At 40.2% G+C, this 13,316-nt stretch overlaps 1 protein-coding gene across 7 annotated transcripts in view; it reads right to left on the bottom strand.

The window, feature by feature from the left end:
• Positions 1-13,316, bottom strand: part of DYNC1I1 (dynein cytoplasmic 1 intermediate chain 1) — a 288,492-nt gene that overhangs the window by 83,372 nt on the left and 191,804 nt on the right. For all 7 annotated transcript variants that reach the window (XM_036894541.2, XM_036894542.2, XM_036894540.2 and 4 more), the window contains one exon: positions 8,711-8,836. In XM_036894541.2, the coding sequence (XP_036750436.1) occupies positions 8,711-8,836 (126 nt within the window). The remainder of the gene's footprint in view (positions 1-8,710; positions 8,837-13,316) is intronic.

The raw sequence follows: 13,316 nt of genomic DNA, 5'->3' as shown, positions 1-13,316 counted from the left end.
AAAGAAACAAGGTTTTTTGATATATAAAAGGAATTAAGTTCGACTATTCAATGTAACACCAGACCAAGTTACCAAGAGGCAACCAGCGTTGTTAAATGACCCACCCCTCTTATGGTACAGAGGTGCTGGAAAAACTTTTTAAACAAGTCAAAAGGAGGAAGCACATCAACTTTAGAGGACAACAAAAACATGTAGATACAAAACAACTATGGAAACATGATTTGTAGCATGTAGGATATAAACTCAGTGTGTTTATGAGATTACAATTACAAAGTAAGCTAGATCTTTTGCCTAAGAAAGCACCTTGTTTAATTCTTTGGCTAATAATGAACATGCTATTTAAAATTATAAATCAAATACAAGCATGATAAAAGCAAAGTGTAGACTACTTGTTACATCAAAGGTTAAAAACTTTCCCCGAAACAAGGGTGATAATTCTACTTCCAAAAATTCTGTTCGATAATAATGTAATAATGTGTTCAAATAATTTCAAGAAATACTCACAAAAATTGGAAAGCTTTTTGCTGAGAGCCACTGTCTGAAATGAATTAAAATAATAATGTGACCATAGAGGAATATGGATGTCTCTGTATTTATCAATAGCATGCTATGTTCGAACAGCTCCTGTCATCCAGCAGTATTCGGTAGATTAAAGACACATCCATTCATCAGGTTTTGGTCAGGTTTGTAGAGGGGGAAAAAAGGGTCTATTATTTAGAAACAGATGGCCTGACGGCCAGTGGGTGCCTGCCTAGAAGGTGGAGATGCCAAAGCAATGTACAGACAGCAGTGCATCTCAGAGGTAGTCGCAGCCTAGATCGACCCTGGTGGGTGCTCACCTGGCCTGGGGTAACTGCCCAGATCACCTCTCTGCTGCTCACTGCTTCTTTCCTGGAGTGGGGTCCTCCATGCCCTCACTTCTGAGGGAGAGGGCTGCCCTTCTGAGATATCTCTGTTCTTTTAACCACCTGCTATTCTCTTAAACCTGCTTCTGCCTGTATTAAAATGGTGTTGAATCAAGAAAAAGCACAGTGTGATATTCTAGAGAATGGAAGCCCCACCTAGGGTGGCCCAGGATCATTTGTCTTTAGGAGGGACAGCTCTTGACAGAGAATCCAGTTTTAGATAAAAGCAGAACATTTATCAATCTCTTCCTTCCCTTTGCTCCAGGCCCTACAGAGTGGGTCCCACCAGCTAGTCTGTAGCAACTTCAGGGCAACCATATGAGCTATACAGAGACCAGAGGGTCCCTTTGTGAAACCTGGGCCTGAGGCAGTCAGTGTGAGAAATTAAGCCAAGGAAGCAAAGGCATCTGTACCTAGCACACAGTGGAAGCAGGGCAGCAGAGATGATGCTCAAGCTGAGCACATCAGTACAACATTACCAGTTACTAAAACACTGAGAGGATTTTGTACCTTTGGTTTCCCCACAGTTTGCCAGCGCTCTCCTGCTGTCCAGGTCCCCTGGCCCTTCTCTCCTGCATTCCTGAGTCACAATCTCCCCATTCAGCAACTAAAAATGCAATACCTGACACAAAAAGGGGGCGGGGGCCCACATCCATTCTGTTTGGACAGTGCTCTACAGGTTGTTACATATCCTGAATTTCATTCCTGCATGTTAGATAATAACTGTAGCTGACATTCACTGGGTACTTAATCTGTGCTTGACCCTAAGTGCTTTATATGTATTCATTTCTCTTATGCTCCTGTATGACTTCCCAAAGGTCAAAGAGCTCCTAAGTGGTGGGACCCTAATGGCAATCCCAGACTGTATGGCCCTTTGGCCCTCTCTTAACCACTATGTGCTTAAATGCGTCTCAGGACTCACTAAATACCTCATCATCATTTAGTTATGAAATAATGTTTAAATGATGGGAATGAGTGAATTCTGGAATTGCCTCTTCATTTGGCATTTGTATATAAAAAGCACACATAGGAATCCGACGATTGTGAGAGGAGCTGGCCAGGTGATGGGAAATAGGACAGGGTAGGGACTGGGGCAAATTAAAGAGCTCTTGTGAGAAGAGACAGCCTCTTCTTAGCTCCAGCCAATTGTTGCCGTGAGGACTTGGTCAGGGTGGGTACTCCATACATATTTGCTGAGTGAATGAATAAATGAATGAGTAAATGACTGCAACTAAGGTGAGATTTCTTTAGGAGTATATTCAAGCAAGAAAAATGGGAATCCCAAGATTTAAGCTTCCTCCCATGTGACTATCATGCAATGATAGTTAAACAACCAAGTGTAAAGATAATACCTTATCTTTTCAAAGCATGTTCACCTATTGCTATGGACTGAATTATGTCCCCCAACCCCCAAATTCATATGTTGAAGCCGTAACCCTCAATGTGAGGGCATTTGGAGTGGGAGCCTTGGGAGATAGTTTGGTTTAGATGATGTCATGCGGGCACACCTTCATGTTGGTAGTAGACACCACAAAAGCTTGCACTCTCTCTCTGCCACATGAGGACCTATTTAGAAAGTACGTGTCTGCAAGCCAGGAAGAGAGTCTTCAGCAGAAATCAAAATGGCTGGCACCTTGATCCTGGACTTAACCAGTTTTCAGAACTGTGGGAAAATTATTTTCTGTTGTCCATGATATTTTGTTGTAGCAGCTCAGGAGGACTGATACACCTATATTATCTCTTTCATCCTCACAATAATTCTAAGAGGTAACTAGAAGTCCATTGGTATTCAGTCTAGACCCCTGAGGACATTCATTTCCCTCTGACCAAGGCTTCTCTCACCTCAGTGAATGGCTGGGTGGCAGGGTGGTGAGGAGAAGGGGAGGGACAGGTCAGAAAATTCACTCATAGTGCCATCTGGCTGTCATTGGACAGCATCAATAATTCCTTGATAAAGCATAACTGGAGAAAACCCAGGTAAGCAGTTTTAGTGCTGAGCATGGGAAGAGGAGGGAAAGGCATTTAGGGAGCTGAATAACATCTTCAGTGTTTGGATTCTGTCCCTCCAATATATGGCACAATATAACAGGGCAGAGCAAATGCTAGTAAGTCTTAGATTGTCTTTATAGTAATGGAACACTTTAGCTTGATCACTTGCAATATGACATGGCAAGACAAAGAAAACAATTTAATAAAAACAATTTGTTCAAAGATGTATCTTCATGGCATCCTCTGCATCAAAGAGCTCACTTAGTCACTTGTAAGATATACAGTCCCCTTCATTGCTATTTTCAGATAAGGAATTGTGTATGAATCTGTTTAAAATAATCTTGCTGTTAATTCTATTTTCCCTAGATGAGTTCCAATAATAAATTCTGCTTCTTCTTGTGTTACTTTTTGGAGAAGATTCCAGAAAGCAGGCAGATAAAGAATGAAGCTTGGCAAGGCTGTTTCTCTGTTTCCAGCTTCCTGGGCCAAAACAGAAAAAGAAGTTCCTGCTGTTGGTTTTAATAAGAATCAGTGTCTAGCTCAAGCCTCGATCGTCTGACTAGTCATATTCAATTGGCATAAAAGAAGTGTTTCCGAATGTCTGCATTTCATTTCAGCACATGCATTTAAATTCCTTTATATCTTTTTCCTAAAGACACAAAACAGCACTGCTGGGCTGCTGTTTCCTTTTGTCTGATCCATATAACCTGTATTTTTAAACTTTATGTCATAGATGTTATTTAATTGTCCATAATTGTATACCTCAGAATGTGTCATATAATCTATACAACGATGGCCGAGGTTTCCTCTTCTGGGTTTCTCCAACTTGTAGTAAATCCAGCATCGTATTTGAAAACTGTTTGAGTCTTACTTGCATTAGTTGGCATGTTCTTGTCCATGGACTTTGTTCTCCAATTACTAAGCACCTATGAAGTTCTTTCATTTTGTCATCCCAGAAAGTCTTTCTGAATATGGCCCTGTTTGTCAAAGAACTATCTATTCATTCATCCATTTTGCTTTTCTGACTTCTACAGAGTACCTACATCCTTGCCACATCCAAGAGAAAAGCTTAGAAAATGTGTTTGGTTTTTATCAGCCAGGCCGTAAGAAATTACCCTTCCTTTAAATGAAAAAAAAAAAAAAACTCCTTAAGTCACATTCTAATGTTTGTCTGGCCATGATATGAATAGGGAAATGCACTTAAATTAATTTATGTCTTTGTGTCCATAGGTGTTTTATCAATTTGGTTGGATTATGGCCCACAATCTGGACCAGAGGAGGGAGAAAAACTGATGGGAGAAGAAATTAAGATTATTGCAATAAGCTCCATAGTTCCACCAGAGACAGAAGGAAGTGTCCTACCTACAACATGATGACAGAGCCTCCACGAGACCCCCGTCCCTCAGCCACAGGGTCAGCTAGGGGTGTAGTGTGAGTGCTAACTTTCTGTGCCCTCTCCTCAGCACCAGCCCACGTTCCCTCCTGTGTGACCATCATCCTCACAGGGATCAACTCCCTTCACATTGGTGGGAACCTCACACATGATGGCTATGTCTGTGAGTTGCAATCTCATCTGTAACCTTTATAGAATCTTTATGAGACATGAAGCCACACAGAGGGAAAAAGTCAACTGAGGATTTTAAACCCTGGCACAAATGAGGCTAATTGATAACACCCCACTTCACATTCTGCCTTTCCCCGGAGTAGGTTTCAGGTCCCTGTCAGGTAATCATTTAAAAAGAGAATGCTAAGAACAAAGAAACCAGATCAGGAAAAAAATAAAAGTAAAAATAAAAACCTCTGGCCAAGCCAAGCCTCTAAATATAGCTTTCCCACTTACCTCAGTGCAGATAATTCTAAGATATATATTTCTGATTCTATTCATTCCATTTGAAAGAGAAAGACCACACCAGGGCAAGCCACTCAGGGTGGTCAGAACACATAACCTAATGACAGTGTGTGGAGGCCGCCGCAGAGGACAGCAGGGCCACTGCCAGATGGTGTGGTGGCACTAGAGGCTGATTTCTGTGCAGGGTCCACCAATGCTTTCCAAGTGAGGACAGCTCTTACTAAAATGAAAATAGAAAATGTAGGACCAGAGCCCACACTGAAAACTCACTTTAGTAAAAACATGAAAGTGTCCAAGGAAATAGAAAGTGTTTGGCCCTGGTATTCTTAACAGAGAGAAATGAGCCTTCAGACTCCAATCTTTTTATGATTAGGCTAAAAGCCTGTCAGTCTTCACAAAAGAACATGGAACTAATGCCTGTTTCTTGTGCATTTGCTGTTTAGTACCTCAAATGACACTTTTCGGAGCTATCAGATTTGTTTGCTGTTGTACCCTTCTGACAAAGACGAAGAATCCAGAGAGATCAGCAAGAAATGGATAACTAACATGTTAGTTATGTTAGTTATTAAAGTACAATCATAAGCACCTATTGCTGCTCCCTATCCACAGGTCTCTTTCCTACTAAGCAAACTAATTTTGAAGTTATTGGAACATCACATTCAAACTACCTGATCTCAGCGGGATGGGGTCTGGAAGGGATGAGTCATAATAAATCAATGTTACCAAGGAGCACAAAAGAAAGAGAAGAAGAGGGATAGGTCAGTGAGTGGGGCTGGGCTTTGGTTTTTCTTACACGTATTTAATTCTGTGGGCTCTCCAAACTCCCCTTGAGGTTTAGAAAATGGTGAGGAGAGCCATCTCTAGGACCGTGTCTAACCCACGTCTGATAAATGGCTGGTGCCAGCAAGACCTCTTGAATGAACGACACAGCCTTTGCTCTCAAACTGTGGAATGCAGCCCAGGAGCTGGCATGACGGACACGGGAGAACGAGCCTCTCAGTTCCAGTACTGCTTGGGCTGCTCACTAGCTGGGGAACCCTTAAAGTGTTCGACTGCTTAACTGGAAAAGGACAATAATAAACTTTTTTGTTTCTGTGTTATAAGGATCAGTGAGATCATGAAGGCAGAAGAGCTGGGAAAATATAAAATACGGACAAACATGGTTGTCCCTATAGTCAGTAGAATCCAACGCATGGTAACCAGACAGTCCTTATTCCTTTTCCCCCCACCTAGCTTCCACCCATTAATCCATCCGTGTCTTCCCTGGCCTACCAAGTTACCCCCGGTTTGGTCTCTCATCAGCTCACTTGGTACAGCAGCACTTCTGCTTTCCTTTAGCAGCCATTGATATTTACTGGCTTTTGTCCTGATTTAGGGATATCAGCTATAGCAAGTCATGTCACTATCCGAAAAGAAACTGTGCCCTCCAATGCACACTGACCCTATGTCATGTTCCACGAGGTCCTGAACCCATTCCTGGAAAAACAAATCTGGGTCTTCTGACCACCCAACACAGATAGATACGTAGACAGACAGAGGTACAATTGGGGATTTTATATATATATTCTATTTCTCTGGAAAATATACCAGGGGTCCTCAGAAGGCCTTCATAATTACTTTTGCTGTGCCCACTCTTCCCTTTCGTCTTCTCTGGAGAAGGATCAAAGTTCTTTACCTTTGCACCTTCCCAAAGCTGGTGACAACACTCTGCCCCCTACAGTTGGACCAGCTTAAGAGAAATAACTTAGTAACAGAAATTAGGTATTCAGTTAATAACATAATAAATTAGATATTCATTTTTATAACAGAAACCACAGTGGTATTCAGCAACTAGGTTTTCCTTAAGATTTTCTGAATGTGTCTTCATGAATAGTAAGGTTCCTTTATATGAACTACTTATTTAAAGCTGAGTAGCACAATCATGATTCTCAGTATCTTTAAAACACGTATGTAGTTAAATTGAGTGGCTTTTATTTGATACCTAGAATTTCAGCATCTTCATGGACTTTTGCACATGTCACTTATCAACCCTGAAGTTTAAAAGTTCTGGAATTCTCACTTTTTTTCTAAAGAGAATGCCAAGTAAAGTTTAGAGTCCCAATCTGCTTCTGATCACTGGATAAAGTGGAGACAGTAGTAAGAATTTGGAGGATACAGAGATATTTTAGTGAGCGTCTTTTGGCAGGATATTCAGAATACTTCTGATTTTTTAAAAAATCAAGGTTATATTTTCTTCTAAAATGCATATATTGCATCAATTAAGGGAGAAGTGAAAAATGAAATTAAATGAGTGTTGGTGAAGTCTTTAGTAAATGATCCCAGGGACATCAGGAGAGGAAAGAGAGAATGTTCTTCTCAATCAACACTGGTATTAATGATTGTGTGATAAAAAAGGTAATTTTAAAATTACAGTTAATTCCAAATACCTTTGAAATTTACCTCTTTACTCAGCATTATTATGCTCCGACTGACCTGTTTACTGTGCAGTATTATGAATATTAAGCATACTATCAAACTGTTATTGCCACAGGCTACCTATAGTCAGTTAATCTAATTAAAAATTTTCAGTGTGTATGATAAACATCATGTACATCGACTAAAACAATATAATGCATTACTTCTCAAACTTTTAAAAACTCAAGATAGGGTGTATGTACTTTCAAAATAGTTTAAATCATACTGTTTTTCAAAAATGTGCTTCTGGTTATCCCATAATCCTTTTAGTATTTTCCTGGTAATTCAGCAGACCTCTTAAAACTGAACAAAATTAGGATTTTGTGCCTCTATGTTTACTGAAAGAGCATATCAAACTGACAAATTTGATAATCTTAAAAATAAAGAAAAAATTGTTCTTATTTCAAAGGTTCAAAAAATAAAGGTTATTTACTATGCGGACCTAGACTTCTTGTTGTTTTAAGATAGCAAATTAGAAAAACGTGGCCAGAGTTAGAGGTTACTCAATCAAGTTGAGGTTGGGACTTTTATTCCAGCAGCTCCTGTTCCCCATATTATATCGGTAATGTTCTAAAGTCTAAACACATCTTTGCTCAAAAACATACTCGGCTCATAGATATAAAATGGCACTAAGGTTACAAGTTTCAACAGGTTTATCCACCCTCCAACTGATGTATTTGTTTTTAGAGTAATCTGCCACTCAGTATCTCTGAATCATAGTATCTAAGGAACTGAAACTTTGAGCTGGCTTGTTTGTTTTGTATTTTCTTATGCCTAATCACTGGATACATGCATTAACAAAGGAGTTGATGTGTGGGCCATGGTTGAGTCCTATTATTTAGGTAAAGTCATGGCAATGGGGCAAATCTGAACATGTGCAAGTGTAAACAAATTTCAGCCTTATTGTGTTGAACAGAAGAGAAGAAATGCATGTCAGTAGTCACAGGAGTAAAATATCCAAAACTTTTTGAGATGATTTTTGCATTTGCCAAATGAAAATAGCATCTAGATTTCTCAACAACTAAGAAAGATTCGTGATAAATATTCCCCTAAACCAGTTATAAAAATGTTATTATCTGTAAGTAAGATGGGACCCATAAACTTAAGACTGGCAAAATCCCATTGAACTGCCTTTCAAGGGAGGAGGGAACTTGAAATGGCGGGGCGCCAAGGACGTCCACACGGGTAGGCAGGCATATGTTGCTGCTAAGCAGAGGAAGTGGTACACCAGGATTTCTTCTTAAGTGCAACGTCTTTATAAACTCATCTTCATGGGGGCTGTTTTAAATAGAAAGAAAATGACACACAGTCCCCAACCAGGCTTCCTAATGGTTTGGAAGAGGGTTGCCACTTTCCCCAAACATCAGGTTACTGTGGGAGAATTTTCCAAAATTGTCAACAATTCCATTTTTGAACTCAGTTCTTTCTCTCCACATAAGACAAATGCAACGTAGCAGCAACTATATTTGGTTGAGCAGGAGATATAAGTTATTTTTATGATGCTGACTCCTACCTGACAGTGGAAGACATATTCTGGTGTGGTTTTCTTAAATTTCATGTTCCAAACCAATGCCACTCCATCTGGTTCATGGGGAGCATCTTCGTTATTGTTGTAGGAAGCGACCACCAGCTCTGGGTACTGAATGGAAGAGGCCACAAGGACAGATTATGCCAAGATGATGACACAGAGGAAACATTCTTATTCCTACAGACACTTACTGTATTACATACTTTAAATGGCACTTTCTTTTTAAGTTGTGGCCTACTTAATACCAGCTACTGCCTCAGCCTACTTCAAGCCGGTTTCTGCCTCTAATGTTCCATGTATGCCTGCCAGAGTCACCGATGTCTAATGCAAGCACACACTGCTGGACCTTCCTGTATTATCTCACATTTGGGCTACTCCCTCCTTTCTGCATATTGGCTTCCAGTACATCTTTCTCTTCCGATTGTCCTGACCATTCTGCTCAATTCCTGCAGGTTCTCTATTACCCAGATTCCAAGGGGGGCTGTTCCCTGCCTTCTGTTTTGTCTCTATCTACACTTTCTTCCTGGTGATCTCATCTAATCCAATGGTCTTAACCAAGCATTAATATGATGACAATGTTCAAATCTGTATTTCTAGTCTCAATTTCTTCCTGAGCTGCAGATCTTATAGCTGACTGCTTACTGGGGATTTCTCGGGGCTATCCATAGACACATGAGATGCAACACATAGAAAATGAGCTTGTTGCTTTCTACAAAAACCTACTGCCCTTCGAGTGTGCCCTCTTTTGGTGCCTTTCACTGGTATTCACCTAGCTGCCCAGGTCAGACACTCCACATGCATTTTTTCCTCCTTCCTCTTTCTTACCTCTATGTACTATGTGTCACTACTTCCTCAGTACCTCGCGATGGCCTGTTTTCTTTCCATCCTAAAGGTAAACTAACTTCTTGCCTGAACGAAGGCACCAGCTTCCTGCCTCCAGGATTTAGTTTCACCTACTCCACTCTCCATCCTTCATCAGTATGACTTTACAAGTTTGGCAATTATAGTTTAATCAAACAAATCTAAACCAAACAAGTCACTCCTCTACTTAAAATACTTTAATGGCATAGGAAAAGCCTCCATACTTAGAGTTCTGATACTCATTCCCATTTGATGAGCCTCTCCTGTGTTTCTGGCATCATGAACTCATTCTTTAGGACTCAGTGCAGGCAGCAAGTTCTCCAGACAACCTACGCAACCACCCACCACCCCTCCTTCCCTCTCACAGCTCTCTTAACATTATCTTCTCATGAAAACGTGTCAGATGGTATTAGGTTTTTTTCCCACCTATGTATCTTACTAGTTTGTAAGCTCTCTGAGCATAGGGACTTGTTCCTATTGACTTCTGGATCTAGGGTCCAGTAACTGCCAGCACATGATAAACTTGTGCCAAACTCTATTGAATACTCTCAAAAGCTCTTTTTCATTTCAGTAACTCTCTGCTCAGTGGAAAGGCCTTATATTTAATCCTTTGTTGTCAAATAACCCGAACAATTAAAGGCATAAGCGCAAGAAACATGGGTATAATAATAAGGACTCTACAGTGAGTAGAAATACCTACTCACCCTGTGTGAACTCTGTGCTGTGTAGTTAAGTGAACTGGGGATGAATCTCGTGGGAGGTGTTTATGAGTTAGAATGCATGTTATGGAAATGCCATGCCTACCCTGGGATTCCCACAAGGCAGCATCAGGATTAGGGCAGATCTTATCACTCTTTGCTCATAGATAATTTAATTTTTACCTTCTTTTTCACTATGCTGCCTATACATTTAATAGAAGATTGTCCTTATAAATTTGAATACCAATTACTTTTTTTCTATCAAGAACACTTAAATCGAAGTCCTCTATGTGGCTTTATTCATTCCTTCAGCTCCCTCAAAAGCTACAGAGTTACAACTTGCTGGTTAATGCAGAGGAAGTAAGCCTACAATGATACACATGTATGTGGCCACCAGGGGAAGTAATCATTCTTTATTAGAAAATACTCCTCAGTGGCTGAATCAAAGGCCTTTTATGAAAAAAGCCTTTGATTCAAAGCCCATTCAAAGAAACTAATATCCAGATAAACACAGAAGTCTCCAGACTGTCCAATTGAAGTTTAACTATGTCACATGTGAAAAGACAACTATATAAACAGCAACACCACTACCATAGTGGCCAATGAGCAGCCAGGTATGTCTGAAATAATATCCCACAGCTTCACATCTGGGTCTTGTCGCTGGCTCCAACTTGCAACTTTTTTTTCCCCCCATTAAAACATAGTTTAAATTATTTGGCTTTAAAGCCCCTTTAGAAAAGAAAGAGTTTTAATAAAATACCAGTGAAATGCCTTTGACATAATTTTTATAATTGGGACCCTAAGTCCTAAAGATACTGATTTTACTCTTATCTCATGCAAGTTTTATGATTTCAAGGTTTCCTCTGGTATGTCTTTTCTGTTATGGGTTTGAACATGACTAGTCATATTTTCTTATTTTCCAATAAGATGTAAATATCTAAACAATATTTAAACCTTAAATGTTAAAATGATCATGTTAAAGAGAATATGAAGAATTTGTGGTTACTCATGGGGCTGGATTATCCAACATTTATCCTAGGAGAATTTTACCAGGAAATTACCCAGTCTGCTTGCCAGCTGCTTATTCTTATAGAGAAATAAAACCTGACATTTATTGGAGAGGAAGGACCCAATATGTTTTAAGTTCTCATTATGTGCCAGACCCTGTGCTGGGTGATGTGCTGATTCACTGGGTCATTGCAGTCCTCTAAAGAAGGCAATGGTTCTCCCAGTTCTATAGATGGAGAAGCCAACGGTGCCTGGGAAGGTTACTTGTTCTTAGTTATGTTGGTGATGAATGAAGGAGTGAGACCCATGCTTGAAGTCTGGTTGGCTTCAAAGGCCATGTCCCTTCCAGTCCTCTGAGGCATGTGCCGAGTGCCTCCTACACACGTCAGGTAAAACGTGGGACAAGAATGTCAACATTAACATACTGTGCTCTATAGGGACTCGCCATTAAGTAGAAGTAGGTGAAACACATATACGAATAACTACAATGCAAACAGAAAAGAACAGCATTGTATGTGCTAAGATGGAGGCATGAACAAGGTTCTACAGAAGTACAGAGGACAGAACAACCACTTCTGGGAGTTGGAATGGGAGAGAAACTGGAAAGGCCTTCTGGAAAGAAATGAGACTTAAGCCTTGTCACATGGGTAGATCATTAGGAGAGAAGAGAGAGTATGGACAAGGGTACAAATTTGGGTGCAGGAGATTTCTCTTGGATACCTGCCTGGTTCTCATTCTCCCATCTTTTGAGATTACCTCAATACACAGGTATTGTGTATTATGCCTAACTTCCCAGGTACACTTAACTCATTGCAGGGTTGGTACTTGACCCAGCTGGACAAATTGCCCTGTCTAAGCTGACTATTGCAAATTCTAAATGGAGACACAGAACTCATGGGCTGGCCAGTGAGTCAGGTTATAACAGTGTTCTATCAGTGAGGTCCCTCAAGCTGCACAGATTCTTATTCTTCCTGAGTCCCAGTTCTTCATCTTCCTGTGAATTCCCTAAGTCCTTTGTACCATAAATTCCCATTTTTGCTTAAGCTAGCCAGAGGTAAAGTTTTTCTAACTAATGCAGGGAACTTAGGAACTAATGCAGGAAGACCATGTAGGGAGACATCAGGTTGTAGCATTTGGCTGGGAGGCAGGTTTTATGAAGAGGTAAGGCAGAAGAAAGGGCTGGAAATGCCGCAGGGCATCCTCACAGAGCTCACTGAGTGCAGAATGAAGATTTTAGGCTTTACTCTGTGGATAAGACGAGTCATACTCCACAGCTACTAATACTACTGCTATGACTGTTCTCATTACTATGTCACATTTACTGAGTACTTTTTACATACTAGACACTTGAAATTCGAATCGTTTTAAATACATTAACTCATTTAATAGTCACAATAAGCATGTGAGCATTTTATGAATGAAGAAACTTAAGCCAAGAGAAGTCAGGTGCCTTGCTCAAGGTGATATTGAGAGCCTATAAGTGATCTTTACAAATATTAATCTGGTAAAAGCACTTATAATGACACGAAGTGAGACATTCAAAGTAGAAAGACTGTTAGGAAGCTATTTCCTCATGTAAGCAAGAAGCAGAGGGTACGACATAAAGTAGGTGTCAAATCCATATATTAGCGGATTTGAATTGGTGTTAGTTGGAGTCTTTTTGCTACTGTAAATTTGATTGGATCTGGCAACTAAATGAGCTGTCAAAGACTAGTTGGGTTTGTATCTTGGATGACTGCAAGGTACGAGGATGTGAGAAGTGTATATATGGTGGGAGTAAGATTATGAGTCTGGAAAAGCTGTCATGTGGTAGGTGGATAGTATTATTGATTCACTCTGCTAAACAATGTTCAGTGAATGGCCAAACTGACAGAATTCCCCCACTGCCCAAATGTCTTCCAGGGAATGTTTGGTTGATACTTTGCAAATATTGCAAAGTTATAGCATTCTTGTTTAAGAAGCCCTGGAGACCAAATCAACCTTATACTTTCTTCCTTTTTCTCCCCTTTGCTCTTTTCTTTCCC

Source organism: Manis pentadactyla, chromosome 7 (assembly GCF_030020395.1).
Source record: "Manis pentadactyla isolate mManPen7 chromosome 7, mManPen7.hap1, whole genome shotgun sequence".
Classification (NCBI taxonomy): domain Eukaryota; kingdom Metazoa; phylum Chordata; class Mammalia; order Pholidota; family Manidae; genus Manis; species Manis pentadactyla.
This window is presented reverse-complemented; position numbering and strand designations above follow the sequence as displayed.